Source organism: Rosa chinensis, chromosome 3 (genome assembly GCF_002994745.2).
Source record: "Rosa chinensis cultivar Old Blush chromosome 3, RchiOBHm-V2, whole genome shotgun sequence".
Taxonomy (NCBI): Eukaryota; Viridiplantae; Streptophyta; class Magnoliopsida; order Rosales; family Rosaceae; genus Rosa; species Rosa chinensis.
This window is the reverse complement of record NC_037090.1, coordinates 8574822-8597679: the sequence shown is the minus strand read 5'-3', so window position 1 is coordinate 8597679 and position 22858 is coordinate 8574822. Positions and strand designations below refer to the sequence as shown.

Genomic DNA, 22858 nt, shown 5'->3' with positions numbered 1-22858 from the left:
TGCTGGTTGGTTATCAACGGAAATGTGGATTTCCCTTGCACGTGGTCTGGAGGTTTATGGACACGGTGTGGAAGAGGGTGGAGTGGTTTGTCTGGATGTTGGTGACGAGGTCGTATCGTGACACTCGGGATTGGTTATCGTTCTTTGTAGCCTGGGGTGATAGGCAGAAAACTTGGTTAGGGGTTGGACCTTTTCGGTTCATGGATGTTGCTATTAGTGACGGACCCATAACTATGGATCTTGGTAGGAATATGTGTCGTGGTGTTGATACCACAACCAGTTATTCCAATACTTTGTAATTTTTTTGGTTATTAATAGATTCTTTTCTTCTAAAAAAAAAAAAAGATAACACTCCTAACTTGGGAGTAGTGATTCTCATGTGGCGGATCCGGAGTTGACGGTCAGAAAAGAGAAGAAGTGATGAGTTATAATGTAATGTATTTCCCCTACATTCAATCATTAAAATCACTAGTTTTTAAAAATATTAATAATAAATAATAAGAAAAAACAAAATAGTCCCAAATACGTATCAAAATCATTTGTTATAGTTAGAATTGAAATGATGATTTTCTCAAAAAGAAAAAGAAAAAGAATTGAAATGATAATATAACCTGAGTAATTAAAGTTAAAATTTGACATTTGTATACTTATGTATAATATTTTTAAAAACAGATTTAAGAAATGTATGATTTTGATTGTTTCATGGGGAAGCTTCATAAAATTGGAATCAATCATAGTTCTCTCGGACCTGATTCAAGATTTGTCAAATTAAAAAAAAAAAAAATCACAAACAATATTTGAACTGTATATTATGCTTGATACATTTTGAATTGAAAAACATTAACTCAATTATGGGATCGGTATGTGATTTTAGTACCTCGAGCTTACAAATTATTAAACAGGACCTTAACTACAAAATTGGTAAAACAATTTCCTAGCTCGCATGATGGCTCGCCAATTCTGCTACTGATGGTCACAGACTCACTCACAGCTACTTCAAGTATGTTGTGTTCCCCTCACATGTGTTGTGACGATAAATTAAAAAAAAAAATCCATCACAATTTAACAAAAAATTTGACTAAGATACTTGCACTTCAAACTACTGCATATTGAGGTAGATTTTGATAATTGTAAACCTGAAAGACCCTTTGTCAGGAACAAAAATTAAGTTGCTTGTGAACTTTTTTCAATTTTTAATCATGATTAGGTACCCAAAATTACACCTTTTTCCAACTTTAGAATTTTTATCCTCCATAAATATAGATAGCTCTTCACGCCGCTTGACCCCTTCAATCACTACAACTGCTGCACATGTATTCCCTAAGCTAAGCCCCTCTCTCTCTCTCTCTCTCTCTCTCTCTCTCTCTGTGTCAAGCCGAACTGGGCATGTCACCGTTTCTTATGCAGATAAGTAGAAGAATATTTCTGGTAGTTTTTACTCTTCTGGGTTCTTGACGAAGATGAATCACAGCCAAAACATACAGAGCTCAGGTTACTGATTTCTTCTGTCAATTGTAGTAATTTAGTCCCAGAGGAAGAGAAGGACCATCTCTGATTAAGAAGCTGGAATCGGTCCCTGATTCGGATAACACAACCACTCGCGTAAACCTAATTTCTAGTAGCTACTACTACCCCAACAAGTTGCTCTTTCTCTCCGTCTCTTTCTAGCTGGAATCTTCACAACAACTTTGTAACTCAAACCACCTACAAGAGTAATCAGAACCTTTCTGTACCCTTCACAAACCATCAGTACTTTTTCATTTTTCATTTCTTCCACCAACAAAAAACAAAACATGCATCGCCGATTCCTCGGCAACACCACAGAGCTGCCCTACAACAATGGCAACCGTACAGCCGATTCCTACATAAGCGAGATGAATTTCGACACAAACATGGTCATCATCTTGGCGGCTCTCTTGTGTGCCCTTATATGCGCTCTTGGCTTGAACTCAATAGTGCGTTGCGCGCTTCGCTGCAGCCACAGGTTTACTCTTGAGACCCCGGAGCAGGCTGCAGCGCGTCTCGCGGCCACGGGGCTCAAGAAGAGTCATTTGAGGCAGATTCCGGTTGCGGTTTACGGTGAAGGGATTCATATTCCGGCGACCGAGTGTCCGATCTGTCTCGGAGAGTTTGAGGACGGCGAGAAGGTTAGGGTGCTGCCAAAATGTAACCACGGATTCCATGTGAGGTGCATAGACACTTGGCTTGTGTCACACTCATCATGCCCGAATTGTCGGCATTCACTGCTCGAGCAACAACAACCATCGAAGAAAACTAGAACTACTAGTCGTAGTACTACCAGTACTAGTTCTGAAGCGACAGAGAATTCATCACCAACAGCCAGTGAGTCCGACCAGGAAGGCAGAGTAGTTCTGGTGATTGATGAAGCAAGGTAAATTTGCGGTTTGGGTAGTAATTAAATGTTTTACGGTGCTGGTAGAACTAGCGGGCAGTAGTAACATGGTGTTGGTTGGCTAGTTTTGTGGAGGCCAAGTAGCAATTAGAGAATGGCTACATTGTTATGACGAAGGTTATGAGATGTATTGTAAATTATCAAATAATTATTGGTTGAAATGTGGTCCAATTTTACGGAGTTTTACTTTATTCCCATGCTTTGCTTATCACAAAGCCAAGCTGGTCCGGGGACTAAAGTTGGCTCTGAGTCTCAATGTACGTAACACAACTTGGTGTCCGTACCGGCCTTAGAAATTGAGAATACATTCCTTGAACTACTGAATCAGATTATGTGAGATTTGTGATGGAGGAAAATGTCACAGCAACTATACAAAGAGTTTACAAATCTCGAGAGGGATTGTAATATTATTCTGAGGGGGGGTGATCGGAAAATAATTTTTGGTTATGATCGATAAACCATTGAAAATAATCGACAAACCTTTCTTTGTTGTACAGATTTGCCACACTCTTTGCTTAATCAGTCACAGATTAAAGAGATAAAATGTGTTTTCTTGAGGTTCTGGTTGCATGGTATATTAGGCATCACTAATAAGTGGAGCAAGGACCACCCACCATCAGGTCATCAACCTATCGGCCTCTTGGTGTGGTAGTTCCGTAGTTCTATTCAACATATTGAATCAATTGGACAGTTGGATATGGTTTTGGCAGACAACCGAACAACATCTGATGCGACGAGTCGGGGCTATAAGGTCGAGGGAAGTGCTAAAGTCTTCTAATCTCCCAATTCTTACGTGTACGTGTTTTTGCCCAATTTGCTCTATTATTTCATTTATAATAAATAAATTCATATATTTTAATTTCGTATTGAAAACGTTTCATTGCTAATGGGTGAATACTGATTACTGATATGCAAGTTCATCTCACCTATGATTAACAAATTCACGTCATATGTTAATGATTGAAAACGTTCATTTTATAATTCATCACTTAAGGACCTTTTTCATGTAAAACATTTAGGACAGGGATGGAATTTTAGACCATACACCCAAAAGTCCAAAACCCACCCCGCAATAACTCCATTTTTCCCCGGAACCAAACTAAACAGTCGGTTTTTCGCTGGGGGACTGAACAACAGCAACACGTCGATCAGTTCTTCTGGGGACTCAACACCATTTTTCGCTGGAACCAAATTAAACAGTCGGTTTTGGTGTCCAAAACCGCACCGGACAACAGCAACATGTCGATCAGTTCTTCTGGGGACTCAACACCATTTTTCGCTGGAACCAAATTAAACAGTCGGTTTTGGTGTCCAAAACCGCACCGGACAATAGCAACATGTCGATCAGTTCTTCTGGGGACTCTGCTACTGTCAGAAATGGTTTTCATTTCGAGGGAATCGCAGGCCGCTCCACTAAACGATCTCCAACCCCACTCTGTTTTTCTTCTTTGGACAGTGTCTCTTTTTTTCCTTTTCTTCTTTTGATTTGGATCCTCATGCCACCTACATGGTTATGTCATCTTTAAAGCCTCCAAGTTCTAGTTGATGCAAAACATTACCATGGTGCCACCACACCACCATTGTTGTGAACCTTATCAGTCTTATAAAACTCTGATAAGTAATGGTTCTGCTATCCTATAATTAATCACGATCGTTTTAGTACTCAAATTAATGTTGGTATTGAAAACCTGTCATCATTTAGGTTTGAAATCTAGATCCAACGCAAAAAATGCTAAACCACTTTGATCTGCTTCTTTGACATTTGAAACGCCAAAATCACATTGGGGACAAGATAATTGAATCTTGTCAATTTAGTTAGGTTAGGTTATACTAGCATTTTTCCACACATGCAGAGCATGTGCAAGCTATTAAATTTTTTTTTTTTTTCAGAAAAAAAAAAAGTTGGTTATTGCAGAGAAAAGTAGGTTAGGTTATATAGACAACTAAATAATTTTTGTATTGCTCGTGCGTATCGATTAAATCGCACTTGTTAGGCTAAGTCATGCAACAACCAATGGCGGTTTGCATTATTGGAAAATCAGTTAAATTGCTAGTACGACCAAAGACCTAACCGTCAAATACCAGTCCACCCCAAATTTTAAATGGTTCATATGAAAAGATTGTTTCGTATCAAAAAACTTGTTGACCCATTTTGGGATTGATACCCACGAGGCATTGTAGGACTTATTGGTATGAGTATGTCAACAAGTCTACTAATGAATTATATGAAGAAAATTTATTGTTAGTGTCTTGTTAGTTCAGTAACCCTTGTGTTTCACTCAATAGGTGGCGTGGTATTGCAGATCTGCAATTAGGGGCGTCTCTTTTTGATAGCACCACGTGGGAGGTTACTACGTTTCATTCATTCCTTAAAATAAATGCCGAACAATTCCAAACTTTAGACAAAATTATTGATAGTTTGTTATTTTTTTTTTCAATGAGGAAAAATAAATACAAACTAAAACCATGAAGACAGTCACCCCCAGTCAGATCAAACTGGAAAGTAGCTCGTGCAACTCGAGGGATCTGAGTCGACCAAATAGTCATTGAGGGAGAAGAGTGCCCCGGACTTGGAAAGGAATCAGCCAAGAAGTTAGCTTCCTGCTAGAAATGAGCAAAGGATATGTATATATATTTTTTTTATCATAAGAGAAAACTTCATTCCTAATGAAAGATTACAATGGATAGATTGCAAAAATCGTTCTATTAATAGTCAAAATGAATGTAATAGAACAAAATTTTGCTCACATTAAACTTGGGCTTTGGCACTCGTCGGCTCGATCTGCCTGTGAATCCCTGAAAATTCAGACTTGGGCTTCGGCTTATGAAACCAAGTGATGTAGGCCCATATTTCAAATGTCTCACTCTGCTTATCTACAGATAACGGTAAGTACAGTCCAGATCCAACCACTGTTCAGCTGCTGCTGCTCTCGTTTCATAATGCAAGCAGAGAAGCAGCAGCAGCAGACATGGAAAATCACCGTCCAAGCCAAAACCAAGAAGAGCTTCAAGTTCAAATTCAAGTCGACTCAAATCGTCCCCACTTGGAAGTTTCATCGATTCTCTCTTCTGATCAAGCTCCGCAAAATTATCCTCAGAGTGAAACTGAATTCAGAATCCACAGCATCATCAGTTTCGAGAAAAAGAAAAGCAACCCTCAAATCCAAGCTCCTCAGAATTTTCAAGAAAATTGGAATTCCACGCACCAAGAATCTAGACCATACTGTCCACAGACCCAAATCCCAATCGCCTCTACTTAGACTGAGACAACACGTTTACAAGGTATTCATGATTTATAAGTTGACTTTCACATTTATATATATCTTCGAATAAAATTGTTCTGTGAATTTATTTAGAGTAGCTGGTTTTGTTTGTCTTGTAGGAACCAATTTCTGTTGCTACGTTGTGCACTGGAATTCTTGTGTTTCTAGCTCAGTCGATCTTCAGCATTGTTCAAAAGGGTTTCGTTGTTTATAGTTTGGCTACCTTGCTCTTCTTCTTTTCTCTAGTAACCGGTAAATACAGTGTGGGAAGAATTCTCAAGTTTCTGGTGATTCTAACGCTTGCGGCGTCTACCAGTTCATCAGTGCTCGACTTCAATAATTATATTAAGTTTTGTGGGAGGTATGTCTCGGACTACATTGGGAAGGCTTCCAACTATGCTGCTCTTGTTTTAATGAATTGATGATTTGCTTGTCATTGAATAAATTGATTGATGTATCATCGTGGGGTTTTTTTATTTTTTATTTTTTATTTTTATTTATAATTATTATTGAATATGACGATGATTTGATTTGATTTGAAATTTGAATGTATTTGAGCGCCTAATGTTGTTATGATTAGTAGAAGGGAAGTGGCTAAAGAGATTTTGAGCTGTGTTGTATTGAAACTTACCTCAACTTTAGAATTAAGGAAGGTAATTGTATTAGACCTGGATTATCAACGATATATAATCGATTGTGGGTGCATCTTTACTGGCGTATAAGAATTAGTGAATGAGTTACACGCCTAGAGATTTACATAGTTAAAAAAAAATAAAAAATATTAGTGTCAACAATGATGAAAGTTCAAAATTGATCGACGATATCAGAGTAAAAAATAAAATAAAAGAAAGGGGCAATGGGTACCCTAATCATGAATAACTCATGTATCTGAACAAAAAAAAAATTGATTTATTGGATTCGAGCAATCACTCACGATAAGATATTACAATATTTGTATTGTCAAATATTGATATTTGAGTTTTCAAAAAAATGCATGAAATCAAGTAAAGTTGCAAGGTTAAAAACTTTTGAGACACGTGTAATTACCAAGAGAAAGATGATACGAGAGTGACTTGATCAACACCGATACCTCACAAGATATTGTTGCAATCTCTAAAATATGTTGTCCGACTAATTGCAAGGAACTCGTTTAACCAAACAATATACTCTAGTGAAAAGCATTACAAGCAAACCTATGGGTAGTGCATTTGCTACTTAATAATTATGGCACCAAAGAAGAGGGAATATGGAAATACAAAATTAGGTATCCCGCTCAAAGCACTCAATTAGAGATATATAATAACTCCTATCTCAACAAGTTTCAACAACAACATTGCAATCAACTTAAAATCACTATTCACACAACGCTAATGTTACAAAAGCTACAATCATGTGATGCCAAAGTTTCAACGTGTTTTGCTAACTTTACGGTCTTAAATTTTAGATGACAAAACTTAAAGAACCTAATTTGTCACACCAATAACCACGAAGAGTAACAAATCATGTCAATATTCATAACACAATATATCTTGACACTTTCTTACTAAAATGTTCACCGTGCATGTGACAAAATGGGCGACCCATTCTCCTAGTCGAAATCAAACCTTGAAAGAACGAATTTCTCTTGCCACTTAGAACAAGTTCATTGATTGGATCACCGAATCACCCACTATTCACTGCTTTTTAGTGTTTTTTTTTTTTCCCTGCAAACTGACTCGGTGACCCAGGCCAGTTTGGAAACTATGCGAGTGACTCATAGTGATGTAGGACTAGATTTTAGCCAATTTCAATAAAAAATCTCGAAAATAAATAAGAGTATTCACATTAAGAAGAATAATTTGAATATTAGAAATTTGTATTCAAATAGACTTCTTAATAATGAAATTAATCATAAATGACTATTTTGGATATATCGGGATTCTAGAGCAAAATCTTAATTGAGATTCCAATCGTAATTTTCTTTAGTATCTAGGATTATGTTTTTGATTTTTATTTAATCAGGTTTAATTAGGTTCCCTAGTTTTAGTATACAATAAATTTTTTTTTTATGTTTTTTAGTTGTATTAGGTTTATGCTATGTGCCATATATAAGGCACCTCTTATATTGTAATTTTCATTCAAGTTATCAATAAAAAAAAAAAAAACCAAATATTAGAGAAGTTTCTCTATGTTTCTTACGGCTGTATCCGTAATTGCTAGTAGATTCTACCTCATCTCATATGACCTTCGACACTTGACGAAGCCTCTTACTATCGTGCACACGCTTTCAGCATCACATAAGATAGAAATAAATACTAAAAAGCAATAAATAATGAGTGATCCGGTAACCCAACAGGTGAATTTGCTCCTAGTACGACACCAATCCTCAATATAAATTTAAAACGTGACATTTTACCTAACATTATCAAACAGAATGGGGAAATGCTTGTTTCAAATTTGAAATGATAACCATGTTTGAAATTTCAAACCCACACCTTCCCCATCGAACTTGAAAGGCCTTCAATTCGGTCCCAAAAATAAAGGGCACCTAATCGCTGTATCGAAACAGTAGATCTCATCAGTCCTATGAGTTTAGGGCATGGCACGAACAGTGAAAAGAGGGCACGGCCCCCTTTTGAGGGCGGGTGGGGGCCCACCCAATGCAGATGCAATGATGGCGCGTGAACAGAAACCACATTGATCATACTTATTATAAGGACAGACATCAAAAGTATGTTGATGTCAGTGGGTCCCGCCAGACCCTTTTGTGTGGCTTCAGATCCACCGTCCATCCCCGCGCCACGCGCGGATCCGACGGGACAGGCCGAGAGTCAAAGACCTATCTTGATGGGTCTCTTTGACCACACCGGAAACATGCCTATAAAATATTAATAAACGTCAGGAACTTTGACTGGGATGTCACCTCGTTCGAGGCCCCTCTTCGTTGAAAATCGAGCTGCGTCTTTGAATTTACCATTTTGGGCCCAACCCACAAAACCTATATTTCGCATTTTGAAATTTTCTGATTATATATGCAAATGTCCAAAGTACCCTCTCCTTTTTTCTTTTCTTTTTTTCCGGGTCAAAATAATTTCTTTGCATGTTTTGGAATGGAACCAGAATACCAGATGGTCAAATAGTGCATTGCATTTTGGACATTTGAAGTTTAATATGTTACCGACCTTTCATGGCTGCAAATAGCTTCTGAATATATAAGTTCTTATATTAGCAAACCTTATAATTTTGACTATGACTAGTACTGCATAGAACATATCCCAAGTAGTATTTTGCTCTATGTTTTTAATATTTCAATTACTTGACATGGTTGGTTTCCTTTCTTGACTGATCTTAGAGATGTAATCTGCATATTCAAAAATGAAATGGGGTGCATAAGAATCATCGATCCAATTCAAACAGTCAAAAAGTTGGTGTTCAATGGCAAACAAGAGCTTCTTAGAAGATATTGCCTTTAATTATACTTATTTATAGAATTTAATATAGTGGGGACTGAGGATATAATTATTACATAATATTTGATTGACCATGAAAATTGTGTGTCTCTTACGTGTGTTTTAAGATTGAATTCGCATGTGCAGTACGAGTGATAAAAGTATATTTGATTAATTGATTAAGATGCGATAAATAGAATGTTCAGTTGTCATATACCAAACAATTAAGTATTATTCGACATTAACAGGGAAAAAAAACTAAGTTATGCATAATATTTGTTCTTGGCACTGCCAAACTCAACACCATACTAATGGAAAACACCGGGGGTGTTAGTTTGGTTTAGTTATTAGTTTGGTTAGAGAAAATTGTTGATTAACACCACAATCTATATGATATGTCTTCTTATTTTCACCACTTATTCAACATACTCTCGTATTTTCTTACTTTTGATTAGCTTAGTTTACCTAGTCTGCAATGGATCTTAACATTTGGTAGCCTCCATTTGTTAATTACATAGTACTATATCAACCTATATGATCAAAAGAATTTTTCATGTCTTTGCAAGATGCAATGAACATGGGCGTCAGCAAAGCTGATGGAAAATCACAAGTAAATACATAAATTTGGTTAACCGATTATGTCTTCCAGTCTTAACATCCGAAAATCAATAATCACTGTTGTCAGGTCTGTTTATGGTGTCAATTACAAGTCGTCAGTTTAAAAAAATGAATTGAGCCTCTAAAATCTTGTGAAACCAACAACCAAATGTTTGGTTAACAGATTATGTTGTTTTAATCTCATCACTTGAAAATCAGCAACAAACATGGTCGTTTGTGGTGCCGATTAAAAATCCATGCATTCGAAATCAAACTTTGTACCCAAAATTTTACAAAATTTAAACACAAACATCTAGAACTCAACGAAATTTAATTTTCTAAATTTTAGAAAAATGCAGTATAACATGAGCAAGTGTCAACGTTCAAAATCACTACTGAAATATAAAACAAAGGTCCAACAAATTGAGTGTAATTCAAGAAACCCGTTTAAGTGTTGGTTTAGACAAGTAGTACTTTAAGTGAGATCAAAAATTAGAAAATAGGATGTGTTGGAAATAGAACTCTTTTTCTTTCTCTTCACATCTTACGCGTAAGCCATGGTCCTGGTCCAAGGGGTTCCACAATTGAACATAAACAAGAAGGGGCATTTTGTAGTTTGTTGGGAAATGACATTTCCAATGCAGGAAGAATCTGGATTTTCTGGAGGACAAAAGCGTCAAAAAGGAATGAGAAGGCCAATTCTGTTGTTTAAGGATAATAATAATGAATACTATTGAATGCTAATTAATTATTAATTATGGATTTTTAGTAGGTTTGACCACTGCTCATGGGGCTCCATTCCTCTTTGAGACTCTCTCTCTCTCTCTCTCTCTCTCCTCTCAATTCCAATATTCTTACATCTTGTGCCTGCTTTTCTCTCTCTCCCTCCTTGAAAATCTCAGAGACTCTCCCTCCACAAACCTTTCCCAAGCTGCTTTCTTTCTTTGACTTGTTCAAGGCTGTTTATCTACAATTTGGTTCCTCAGTCCATTTCAGACCCTGCATGAAAGCTGGTAAATTTTCTTACTTTTTTTACTTCTGATTATCTTTCTTAACAACTGAATTCATTTCCATGTTCTTGAAGTTGTTCTTCAAATTGTATGCAAGTTTTGAGCTGTGAAATTTTTCATTTTGAGATGAAAAATCTATGCTTGTTGTGTTTCGATTGTCTGTTGCTGCCGGATTTGCTTTTGTGCAATGAATTGTGGTTTTTGTTTGGTAGATTTTGCGGAAAGTTTGCGTTTTTATGGATCTGGGCATGTTTTCTTTTTTGAAGTTGAATCACTTGAATGGATGCTGTTTAGGTAAAAAAAGAAAAGGATTTCTGGGGTTCATTTGTTGACTTTGTTTGAGTTGAAATTTAGTAGAATGGTTCATTGGTCAAGTATATCTCTAATTGCCAAGTTTACATATATATATATAGGAGATTTGAGCGGTTGGGGATAAAAGATTCAGTGTTTTTGATTTGTCATTTTTAGTTGCAGAGAGGCGACTGTAATGGGAATATTAAGGGATGCATTATTAAGTTCTAGGTGGAATATCAACCACGCTAGGTATAGAATCTCCAGAATACCCACTCACCCTCAGAAAAATAAAAAAACAACATGTTTGCATTCGTTTATTCTATTTCTTCTTTTGGAACGGTTTGGGGGGATGTTAGTATGAATTTCCTTAGTGGTAATTATGAGGACATGTTCTCTCTTTATCTTTTCCCCCAAATGCTGCCTTTTTAAAGTTTGTAGTAGCATGCATCTTTCTGAGAACCTTAATCTAGGAAATTGGAGGCACTCAATTATTGTTGTTTGATCTATTTCGGGTGGATGGGCCACTTGGACTAACTATCCGCTTGTGGTGAAGTTGCGTATGTCTTCTATTAGTTGATTCAATTGGGTTCTCTGCTTCTTATCTACCTTTACAAAGTTGATAGGTTTTTGGTTGGTGCACGTAAAGCTCTAATCTCCAGATTCCAGCTTCAGCTAATATGTATGCACTTTGTTCTTCTAATGCAGAAAACTAGGGCCAAGTACAGATTAAAGTTTCGAACATAATTATGGGTTGCTTCACCGTTTTGAAGTGCAAGAAGAAAAAGTCTGAGCAAACTATTTATATTAAACGTGTCCTCCCTAAGGAGCAAACTCCAGCCACATTGCCTGAACCCCAAATCCCGACTCGTTCACTACAGTCTGCACCCCCAAGTTTTAGGAACAGAGTGAAACCTATTCAACCAGTGAATAGAGGCACCAAAAAGAACAATAGAACTCGGGCATTATCTGCTCCATCAACCCTAGATGCGGCAGACCAAGAGTCTCTTTCCTCGGTTGAATATGAGGAACCAGAAGAGCCAAAATACCGGTCTGGAATCCTGAAGGAACAACAGCCACCAATTCCGCAACCTCTTCCCCTCCCATCACCTCAAGGTGCTACTGCACTGCGGACTACTGGAAGCTTCAAGTCATCGACTGCTAGTGGCCCTCTCTATGCTTCTGGACCATTGCCCCTACCTCCTACTGGAACACTACGGAACTTTTCATATGAAGAAGTATCATCAGCTTGCCACAACTTTTCTTCTGACCGATGCATGTCAGAAGGTCTATCTTCCGTCATATATAAGGCTTCCTTTGGAGAAGATTCATCATCAAGTTTAAAAAAATTTGAAGCTACTGTTACTCGCCTTCATCCATCCACTCAGGTAACTTATCAATCTTAAGTCTGTTATGTTGAAGATATAATGTTCTAATTTGTTTTTTGGTCCCCTTATAATGTTATCATGGCTTAACTATTTTCAGAAAATTACCTTTAGTTATGGATGAGTTTTGGATTGCCATCCTTTTATTATGTTATGTAATCTAATAAAAAAATGAGCTCCTTAGTTGGTGTGCAATGTTCTTGTGTTTGCAAAAGAAAAAGAAAATTATGCTTCCCACAGAATGGGTAATTAAGAATATGGAAGCATTTTATGTGTTTGAGTTTATGAAATTCAAAATCCTGTATTTATGTTTCCAATTTAGAATGATTGATAATGCTGTGGAATGATAAAGTTATATGGCCTGCAAAATAATCAGCATTTTTCTTCTTCTTTCGTAGTATGCTACCTTGCCTCGAAACATTTGGTTCACATGTATGTTTCTCCATTTGTATGTGTGCTTGCATTAATGTCCTGCCCATTTGAACATTGTTAACTGAATCATGTTTTAATATGTTTTCCTCTGCCTCTAGCATTTAGATCGTTTTAGAGATTTGAGAGTACAGGGTACTGTTACCAAATATTTAGAACACTCATATAATCCCACTGCTATCGGTTTTTCAGGGTTTAAAGGAGTTTGTAAATGAGGTAAACACTGTTGCATCTTTGCAACATCCAAACCTCTGTAAATTGCTTGGTTTCCATGCACGAGAGGGATCAGAACAAAAAATGTTGGTCTATGAGAGGCTGTTTCACGGAAGTCTAGATCGGTTTTTATATGGACGATCAGATAAGCCCCCAATAGACTGGAATACAAGAACAAAAATTGCTTTATGTGCTGCACAGGGTCTTACATTCTTGCATGAAGAAGGACCTTTCCAGGTAATAAGAACCATTGCTTGCACTTTTTATTTAAGAACAATTGAAATCAAATGATGAGTGCCTAAGCATTTACTGGCTCGAATCAAGTTGGCCTTTATTTAATAAATGAATCCTTTTTTCACGTTCACAAAATCACCTCAAAACTGAAATGCTGACGGTGTTTAAAATGCTTAAGTAACTAAATTTTGTAGGGATTATCTGATGGTATATTCGTGCATTTTCTTTGGTGACTGAATTACTGTCCGTATTTACAGGCAATGTACAATGAGTTTTCAACTGCCAACATTCAGATTGATAAAGATTTTAGCGCAAAGCTTTCTGGATATGGCTGTGTTGGACATATTCCTGAGGCAGAAATCTCTACTAATTCTGTTGTAAGTTTTCTTCCTTTGTTTACTGTGAATTACCTTTCCAGATCAGTTGTAATTTTTGAAACTTTGTATTTAACTTGAAGCTAATGGTTCTATCTATGCCTCTGCCCTAATCCATACAAACTTTTAATTTCAACATGATCTTTTTAAAAGATCTGAACCTTTGTTCTTATCATTTTGCAGGCAGTGGCAAATCTATCAGTTGAGACGCTTGAAAGAGGAATGCTTACTCCCAAAAGCAATGTCTGGAGTTTCGGGATTGTTCTTCTAGAACTACTTACAGGACGGAAGAATCTTGATAGCCGGCATCCCAAGGAAGAGATGAATTTAGTTAAGTGGAGCCGGCTTTACCTAGCTGATGATGCGCGGCTGTCACTGATTATGGATCCTCAGCTGAAAGGCCGCTTCCCAGCCAAAGCTGCCCGAGCGGTGGCTGACATTGCACAGAGATGCCTCCAGAAAGACCCATCCGAAAGACCCACCATGAGAACTGTTGTTGAGCATCTCAAGATCATTCAAGACATGAGGCACTCATCCAGGTTTCCTTTGCAAGACCCTGCTTCATTTGCGGGAAAACAGATGTCAAGATCGCCAAGTCTTAACGGAATTGTCACCCCTGTGCCTAGGCTAAGTTTTTCTCCTTCACCTCCGTCAATGGCTCGGCCATCTATATCACCTACCAGACGACTTGCCCTGCCTATGTCTCTTCCTCCACGAGCTTGTTCCACCATTGTCACTATGGAGGAGCTAGACCACCTGCTGGAAAGCCGGAAATCATCATCATCTACGGTTCCAAGGGCTAGTGTTGAGGGATTTTGATTGTGTATAATGTGCATTTTTTATTAATTTTTTTATTTTTGGTTCTTTGTGATTCAACACAATATATAGCAGCAGATAAAGATGTGGTTGTTGTTCCCACCGAAGCGGAGTGTGCCCTGTAGATATAATGCATGCCTGGTAGAATTGGGTTCATCTAGTTTCCCTTAGATGTACAATGCAATTTCCACGACTTAGTTTGCCTTCTCTGGATGTGTCTTCGAATTGAACATGAGCACATTTATAATGAACATCCTATATTTCTATCATGCTTGTCCACTTGGTGTCTGCTGCAACAACAATATATGTTCAAAGCCTCAAAACCTGATTTAAGGAGCTGCGACAAAAATATGTTCAAAGCCTGAATCCTAATCAAGAAGCCATCGTCGAGAGTATGGAATACTATCAGGAAACGGTTTGAGAAACAACTTCCTCCACCCTACTTCTGTCGTTCAATGAAGTTACATTAATTTTATTTTTGAAGAAAAATTAGACTCCAAGACTGAATATCCTTGTTTCCTCCCCCATCTGGAATAATGTTTGGGCATTCGACCGGTTTCTATGAAACCGGCCATCTCCGATACAATAACGAGTGCACAAGTCTTTGGGCATGACATGTTGAGCAACTCCTATTCAAAGAGCCATGTTCCCATTCACGACAAGTACAAAACTCCCACATAAACCCTGAATGTAATTCAAGGCTTTCAATATTTATTGTGTGGACGCTAGATTACTGTTTATTAATTATCATAATCTTTAAGTATCTATATCTGAACATTGACATGCTCATCTCTTGATGAAAGAGTATCCACGACGGCTATAGATCCTCTTATCATCATAAACCCTGCATCTCTTGATGAACGTTACTTGCTAGAGATCTTCTGCCTGTATAGGCCGAAAATGCATGGCAGTATGTTGCTTTGAAAGCTTAGACTCAGGTATACAATTTCAGGATAGTAACTCAGTGCAGTCGTGCAAATATATTTATTCTACTTATTATGGACATATGTCACGGGTTTCATGGAAAGTTGGAACCAGAATGGCGACAATTGAATTCTCTTGCCTCTGCTTACATATGACCTTGACATACACAATAACAGATTGGTAAAGACAGAAAAAAATAATGACACTTTCAATGGTACGTCATTTTTCTTTTAAACGTTTTCCAAACAAATCCATAGGAACTCAGAAAAGTAAGGGAGGTGTTTATCATGGCCTGAAAAGTAGGTAATAAATTGAGAAGGTCATTCACTAGAATCACTCACTAGTATATATAAGATTGTAAGGGGGATGCGGATTCATAATCCATTCAATTAGTGACGACTGGAGAGTGGAGACGATTTGGGTGACCATTTTAATGACTTGGGTGAACATTATGAGGACGCCGTGGGCACATTTCTGGGGAAGGAACTTAATAGACCTAATTATAGCTGCAATGTTTGTGTGTGTCCATGTTCTTGCTTTGTTTGCTCCGTTTTACTTCAACTGGTCTGCAGTTTCGGTGGGATGGGGACTCAGTTGCATGATGACCCAACCCAATGACCCCAAACAATGGTCAGGCCCAAATGGATATAAGCAGCTCAAGCTCACTACATAGCCCACCTCAGTAATTGTGATCCTAACACAGTACCGGAATAGCCGGATAGGAATAGCAATCGGAAGTTCTTCAGGAAGACATGATCAGTTAGCCATCAAACCTTGGTATTACATTGTCAATGATGATAATGGAAAATTGTCAATAAGATTGAAGTAGAGGCTGTAGGGCTTAGGCTATGTCATTTACGTACATAAACAGGAGCGCTCAAGCTCTCTGTTTCATTTCCTTTGCTACATGGATATGCAATTAAAATTTTTGGCCTGACCCAGAAGCTTTTTTTACCTTCTTACTGGCGCCTCACATCTAGTATGTCTTACAATGACGCCCAAAAAACTCAAATTCTAGTTCCGCTACGTAAAATGCTATTGGAATACAAGTATAGAGTCAGGCAGAAAAGAACAAGTATATAGTTACGCAGAAAAGAACGACAAGTTGAAAGCTGTATTTTACTTTGTTGTATTGCCAATATATATAAACACAATGAGTGTATATAATACAAGCTAATTTGTAATGTAATCTCACTTTCACACTCTCAACTAAAGAAACATATTGCCAACCAAACAAAAATTACCTCTGTAGTCTGGTATTATACAAGGACGTAGCAAATAAGGAAACATGAACTTCGTCATAGAGGATCCTCTTGGCTTTGATCCTGCCTTTCGTCACCTCCACTTTCCCCGTCTTGAACAACAGAAACAACACATTGATCCTCATTAAGTTGTTCCTCATTCCCCTCAGTAGCTTGCAGCGGCACAGGTGATGTTGAGCTTGTCTGCTGTTCAGTTACCAAGCTGGTAAGACCAGTTTGTTTCAAATAACTCTGTAGAGGAAGGGTTGCTACTTGAAGAAGGGACATCATGCTCAACTGACTTGGCCCCGCTGGCAAGTCTACTTCTCGGCCAGGATGGCAATTCAAGTCTAACTTTCCCTTCCCACTTTCCGCCAATTTAAGTTGGCTCTTAGATTCTGATTCATTTGGAGACTTGGCTTCATTGTCTGAAGGATCAAGGTGTGATGATACATGCCTAGAAGTGCTGTCTACTTCTGCTTCATCCCTAGGGCCCCATGCAAGCTGGTTTCTACAGGCAATCTCTGCTTCACGTTCTGATTGACGTTTCTTCTTGTTTATCATTAGGGTTTTAAAACGGCGTTTAACTGTCATGCACACCTGGCATGTGCATGAAGGCTTATGCTTGCCCTTCCCACTTGGGGGCTGGATGCACACAATGCATGAGCAGCCAGGACGATGCCTGGGATGTTTTGTTGTTGTAGCAACTGATGCAGTTCCTGGGTCAGCCACATTGTCTCCAAGGATTGCAGCATTGGCCAAAGCATCAAGGCCAGAAGATTCATGTTCCTGGATTGGCCTATGGTTTGTTGCCATTCTCCTTTTCTTGAATTCTGAAAAAGACGACACTATAATAATATAAGTAATAAACACTTCCCAAAGTAAATTTTACAATAATTTTCCACTGAAGATTGCAATTCTTCATGACCATAATGGATAAGCTCCTATACCCAATCTCCCATAAGTTTCTACTAAAAGATAATAGAGACATAAAGTGGCATCATACCTTTACTGAGTCTGAGAAAACTTTCCAGTTCCCTAGGGGTTAATTCATCTGGTGCGGAGCACGAACACCTGTTTGAGACAAAAAAAAAACATGACATACAAAGATTTATTTAAGCACTACTTTACTACAAGAAAAATTGTAAAACAAAACCCATCACTAACCTGTTTTGATCCCAAACATTGTCCGTACACATCCACTTAGATGGAAGTAGTACATCAACCGGCAACCTTCGCCATTTAGAGCAACCATCACACTGAGCCCATTGCTCATGTTCCCTGAAGACAAAGCTTATTATTTTGGTATCTAAATAAATTATCTAACTCACCCCAAGACAATGATATAAAACCTTTCAACCATGAAAGTGGAAGCATTCAATTGAATATGGAAGACGCGTTGCACAATGACAAAGGGGAAGTTTGTTCTTTATACACTTCCACACCATGTTCTTTAGCTAAACTAATGAATAAAAATAGAGCTACAATTTAGAATGGTGAGATTGGTGCCATAACAGGTGTCCAGTGAGATCTCCCAAGTCATTAGACATTAGTTTTACAAACTAACATACTATGGAAAAGATATATGTGTGTATACAAATAAGCAAAGGAAGTTTTACCCAGTTGCCCGGACTATGAAGATACTCCTTTTTCCAAACACAGGAGGTTCCTACATAACAGAAGTAACTGCAAATATAAGCAACCCAACAATGCATTAACATATTCAATTTTTTTTTTTTTTTTTTTTCGGTTCATAAATTTTCGCCACTGGCGAAAGAACCAAAAGCTTCATATGTGTACATGTCTATCTACCTGCACAAGAATACAAGCCACTGTCTAACAGACTAACAGAAAGAAAGACGAGAAGTCTGTGTAGATAAATTGTAAACCATAAATTCAGAATGAAAACATAAATCCCATGTTCCATGGCTATAGTTCTATGAAACCCCTTTTCTGGACTTGTACCATATGGGAGTCATGACAATTACATCCAAGTCCCACAAATCATAGATGAGCAAATAATTGGTAAATAATTTAGATAGTTATCATAATGGGAAACAATAAGAAAAGATCGCAAAATATGTTCATATAACTCAGACATCACTCACTTCATATTCTTCGAATTCAAGATCCTCGATCATGACAGTGCTTGGCTTAACAGCTGGAGGTGGACGAAGCAAATCCTGAGCCTCTTCCCAAGTAAGCTTCAGCTCTAGAGCATCTTGGCTATCAATGAGCAACCTTTTACTCTTGGATCCAATATTTCTAGTTCTTTTTCTCTCCGGAACCACTAACGATTGCAGCAGCAAGCCTTCCCTTGTCCTGATTTCATGCTTTTCAGATTTATGCCAGCTCGGATCACCAGTAGCTGCAGTTAATTGTTTGGGCAGTGCACTTAGATGCGGATCCATGCCCTTCGTTGACTGAAGAAGACCAGAGTAACCACTTATTACAGGAAGGTTCTCAAGAACACCCGAAAAGAAAGTTTCACTTGAGTGAGCGCCATTGTGAATGGCAGAAAGATGGGTGTCCTGTTTATTTTAATAATTTGCATATCAATATTATACTATTCGTTTTCCTAATATGAAAAGTAAATAGAGGCTATCACCTGCATTGCAACAGAATTTGATGCCTTTCGAAACCCCATAATAAGCTTTCCTTCAGGTTCCATACGACTGAAAGTCACTGCAGCAAAAGAATCATAAAAATAACTACAAAAATGTTACTGCTTGCAGGGTCATTGCAAATAATCTCTCTTCCCCCATTTCTTTTCAATTAAGATTGTTCCAACTGTAGCTGAAGTTGCCAAATAGTCACTCTTTGGCGTTATATATATGGTTATATTTATAAATATAAACAGTTCGTTTGCACACCATGAACAGGGGTAAACCCCATGCCATGGTCCCTATGTAGCCTTCTAGCGGACCAAAGAAAACCCAACAATTCACACTATATATAACTCTGTGTGTGTGTGTGAAAAATATACGTATATTAAATAAATCGGTAAATGCAGCAAATGAAAATTACCAGTATCTCCAGCCTGCAACTGCATTGACTGTATGCAGGGAGTTACACCCTCTAACACATACATCCTACTATTATTGTTAGGCCAGAATCTGAACTGAAACACCCATTCTTTTCCCTTCACATCTTGAATCCTTAAAGGAAGGCCCTCAGGTTGAGAGATAGAAGGAAAATATGCCTACATAGTGGTTTAGATTTGACTGATACATAAGCTTGTAGAGAAATTTATAGTAATGGATACAGATAACATAATGACAAAGGCTACAAATATCAGTAAAATGTACAGAATAGATTAACCAAAAGGCTTACTTCAGCACATGCTTTAGGGAGCACTAAACGACCAATACGACCCGCATCACTGGCACTCAACATCTTTTCAAACAATGGTACAATTGTGGAATTTGAACTTGAAGATATCACAGTTAAGGAAATCACTGCTCGAGTTGGTGGATAATTATGAAAAAAAACGAAATTGTTATGACAGTTGTTATATGGTTTGGTCAGGAAGTAATCAACATACGAATATAACAAGAAATAAATTATCAAGGATACTCTCCAGATATTTGCTGCAACTCTTGGTCCGTAATCCTGGGCCAGTATCGGGGAAGTAACTGATTCCGGCCCCGTCCTTCAGCAGGTGGCCGTGCAACACGTGCCTGTGAAGCCATTGTAGAATTTTCCTCCAAACCTGTGGCAAGGGCCAACTTTGGAGGCTTTGGCAAAAGATGACGAGACCTAGCTCCCTGTAAGAACAGAGAGGATGTCCTAGCATGTTCATCAACACCGATACCAGGAAAAGGATTTGCATATCCTGCAGGTGCACCTAGGCTCATACTCAAATTTGTGTGCGGAAGGGATTCATATATATCATTTATCCCCAAGTTTGCTTTATAAATTTCTGGTTTGGAACTTTCAGATGATACATTGGATGTCTGATTAAAAACTGACAGACTTGTGCCTCCAATCTCAACCACAGGAGCTGGAACATCATCCTGTTTCATTTTCTGCAATAACCCAACTGTTTCATTGTTCTGAGATTGAAGCAAGTTCCTGAGCCCATTACACTCTTTATTATTTTCCATCTGCATAAGCTTCACTTTATCGACATTGTTACTATCCAATTGATTGTCTGAAGGAGCTAATTTCAGATCACTGATTTTGGATATGCCAGGTCCATCAGGCTTTTCGTCACTAGCAATCTGTGTGAATATGTTTCAAAAATCATTATAACATAACTCAAGAGTACACTAAAGACAGTGAAGCGTTATCCCATTATAGTCTTACATGCGAGAACTAACCAACCATAAGGCCATGATAGAAAACATTACAGGTTTTTGTTATATTTTCCAAATCCAGATTACATCATACTCTTCCAAATATGACATGTGAATATCTACCAACAGATTTCCATTTTAAGGCTGATATGATATGTGAATAAATCTTACAGGGTGAGGTTCTGAATTTTTCGTGCAGTGTTTACACTTGACACCACCACTGTCAAGGAAATCAAGCAGACTCCTGGAAGCAATGCACCCACAATGAAGATGCTGCAGAGAACGAATAGATGCAAACAATCAGAATATAATATCAAAGTACGGAGGAAGGGAAACGAAACCAAAGGCAAAGTTTATGGTTGTTGAGTATACTGCTCACCTTTCCACATTGAGCGCACTCCCTCCAACCAGATTCTTTTGAATGGAAAACATCACAAAAAAGTGATTCCTCATATGCAGTCCTAGTGCCAATATCAATTTCAGATCACAATATAAGTCAAGAATGTTTCATGTTCTAACTAAACGAGCTTCTATTCATACCACAGAATTATAACAACTCTCTAAACACAAGACATAGAATTTTTAAAGGAGCAATTAATTTCTCAAACCAACCAACATCATTATCAGATTTTGATTATCCACGATTACTATTACATTGAGCTGAATTTTAGATTACAGATTCCAGTTATTATTTGTCTAAAAAAAAAAATCAGTCCGAACATATAGATGGAAGAATATAAAACAAATATAATATAACGAAATTGCTAAAATAAATAAGTAAAATTGGGGGAAAATAAGGAAAAACTAAAATTCCATATTCCAGCCACAAATATCATTTGGCGGTTAAGAACAGATCACAACGCTGAAATATAAGAGATTAAGCACTTAAAACCTCCAATAAGCCCTGAACTTATCAAATAAAAAGTAAAAACAAAAATTTATCTAAACCGACACCATATAATTCGGTATCATAGAACTAAACAAACAGCAGCAGCAGTTAGTGAATTTGCACCGAAAAAAATAGAATCAAGTAATAATAGTGAATTACCCGCACTTGTGACACAGATTGGCGAATCTACCAGATCGCAAAGCCCAGCCTTTTTTCCATTCGATCGAGCTCGAGCTCCCGCAATACGCGTTCATACAAGCACTCGGATCCATCTCCCTGCAAATTCCACCAATTCTGAAATCCAATCGAAATCACAAACACCAAAATCCCTAATCTAACCAATCATAAATTAATCCAAATTTCAAATTCCACCGATTGATGAACTCAAACACAAAATTGAACAGCAAAACAGCTCAGCACAGCAGAAAAGAGAACCGAACTAACCTCGAAGCTTTCCAGCTTCCGCCGCAGTAGCAGAGCCGGAACTAGTTCATTTGCAGCAATAGGACTGACACGGCGGCGGCTCTGCTGTGACTGTGATTTATCGGCGTCGGAGCGATTTGGAGTTGGATCGTCGGCGATTTAGGGGTGATCGGAGTTGGAGGTGGAGGGTCGGAGAGTTGGATCGGCGATTTGGCGTTTTGGGAGAAGAAGACGTGTGCATGCAAAGTTGAAAATTGAAAGAAAATGGGCACAAAATGCATGCACGATGATGATTATGCTTCAAGACTCGGCCAACTCGCCCACCTCTCTTTTTTCCCTACTTTACTACTATCCATTATTTTCTCTCTTAAAAAAATTAAAATTAAATTAGTCATTTTCCAAATTATAAGAAATTCTGGTCTAATAAAAATCTGACTAAAAAAGAGATCCAGTGTTCGATCACCTGCTTGTGAAAAATATTACCTTAACAGAATTTTTTCCAAATAAGTCTCAGCTCACACCGATAGACACTCTATTAAAAATAAAATTATAAGAAATAAATTAATTTCTGATGAATTATAACGGCGGCAGGACAGCAGCACCGGGAAATGCGCCACTAGGCGTTTGTTT

The 22858-nt window shown here is 37.8% G+C and overlaps 4 protein-coding genes across 8 annotated transcripts; 3 read left to right on the top strand and 1 right to left on the bottom strand.

Moving 5' to 3' along the window:
* Positions 1–1289: 1289 nt before the first annotated feature.
* LOC112191336 (RING-H2 finger protein ATL74) lies at positions 1290–2794 on the top strand. The gene has a single exon (XM_040517081.1). The coding sequence runs from the start codon at positions 1794–1796 to the stop codon at positions 2394–2396; it is 603 nt and encodes a 200-aa protein (XP_040373015.1). The 5' UTR covers positions 1290–1793; the 3' UTR covers positions 2397–2794.
* Positions 2795–5034: 2240 nt separating this feature from the next.
* Positions 5035–6329, top strand: LOC112194508. Its single transcript, XM_024334737.2, has 2 exons — positions 5035–5695; positions 5796–6329. Exons 1-2 carry the CDS (start codon positions 5270–5272, stop codon positions 6096–6098), a joined length of 729 nt encoding a protein of 242 aa, XP_024190505.2. The 5' UTR covers positions 5035–5269; the 3' UTR covers positions 6099–6329.
* Positions 6330–10519: 4190 nt separating this feature from the next.
* Positions 10520–14722, top strand: LOC112192795 (probable serine/threonine-protein kinase PBL1). The gene is made up of 5 exons (XM_024332667.2): positions 10520–10714; positions 11711–12390; positions 13009–13266; positions 13521–13640; positions 13821–14722. Exons 2-5 carry the CDS (start codon positions 11752–11754, stop codon positions 14454–14456), a joined length of 1653 nt encoding a protein of 550 aa, XP_024188435.1. The 5' UTR covers positions 10520–10714; positions 11711–11751; the 3' UTR covers positions 14457–14722.
* Positions 14723–16472: 1750 nt separating this feature from the next.
* Positions 16473–22594, bottom strand: LOC112194956 (B3 domain-containing transcription repressor VAL2). Of its 5 annotated transcripts, none has more exons than XM_040516334.1 (13): positions 22250–22594; positions 21965–22099; positions 21296–21377; positions 21088–21189; positions 20195–20841; positions 19952–20048; positions 19646–19820; positions 19227–19303; positions 18727–19149; positions 18238–18287; positions 17786–17899; positions 17625–17692; positions 16473–17466 (listed from the first exon to the last, which is right to left on the bottom strand). In XM_040516334.1, exons 2-13 carry the CDS (start codon positions 22075–22077, stop codon positions 16676–16678), a joined length of 2739 nt encoding a protein of 912 aa, XP_040372268.1. In that variant the 5' UTR covers positions 22078–22099; positions 22250–22594; the 3' UTR covers positions 16473–16675. The 5 variants fall into 5 exon arrangements, with proteins under 5 accessions (XP_040372268.1, XP_040372267.1, XP_040372269.1 ...); XM_040516333.1 differs by having other exon boundaries at positions 21965–22081; positions 22250–22592; XM_040516335.1 differs by having other exon boundaries at positions 18727–19041; positions 21965–22081; positions 22250–22590.
* Between the last annotated feature and the right edge of the window lie 264 nt (positions 22595–22858).

What these genes read in the sequence shown, in the direction of transcription:
- LOC112191336 (XM_040517081.1), top strand. Translation starts at nt 1,794, where the DNA reads ATGCATCGCCGATTCCTCGGCAACACCACAGAGCTGCCCTACAACAAT.
- LOC112192795 (XM_024332667.2), top strand. Translation starts at nt 11,752, where the DNA reads ATGGGTTGCTTCACCGTTTTGAAGTGCAAGAAGAAAAAGTCTGAGCAA. An exon ending in GCCTTCATCCATCCACTCAG is followed by an intron (nt 12,391 to 13,008) that starts GTAACTTATCAA and finishes TCGGTTTTTCAG; the next exon opens with GGTTTAAAGGAGTTTGTAAA. An exon ending in ATGAAGAAGGACCTTTCCAG is followed by an intron (nt 13,267 to 13,520) that starts GTAATAAGAACC and finishes CCGTATTTACAG; the next exon opens with GCAATGTACAATGAGTTTTC.
- LOC112194508 (XM_024334737.2), top strand. Translation starts at nt 5,270, where the DNA reads ATGTCTCACTCTGCTTATCTACAGATAACGGTAAGTACAGTCCAGATC. An exon ending in TGAGACAACACGTTTACAAG is followed by an intron (nt 5,696 to 5,795) that starts GTATTCATGATT and finishes TTTGTCTTGTAG; the next exon opens with GAACCAATTTCTGTTGCTAC.
- LOC112194956 (XM_040516334.1), bottom strand. Translation starts at nt 22,077, where the DNA reads ATGGATCCGAGTGCTTGTATGAACGCGTATTGCGGGAGCTCGAGCTCG. An exon ending in AAAATTCAGAACCTCACCCT is followed by an intron (nt 20,842 to 21,087) that starts GTAAGATTTATT and finishes ATATTCACACAG; the next exon opens with ATTGCTAGTGACGAAAAGCC. An exon ending in GTTGCAGGCTGGAGATACTG is followed by an intron (nt 19,304 to 19,645) that starts GTAATTTTCATT and finishes CTTTTGCTGCAG; the next exon opens with TGACTTTCAGTCGTATGGAA.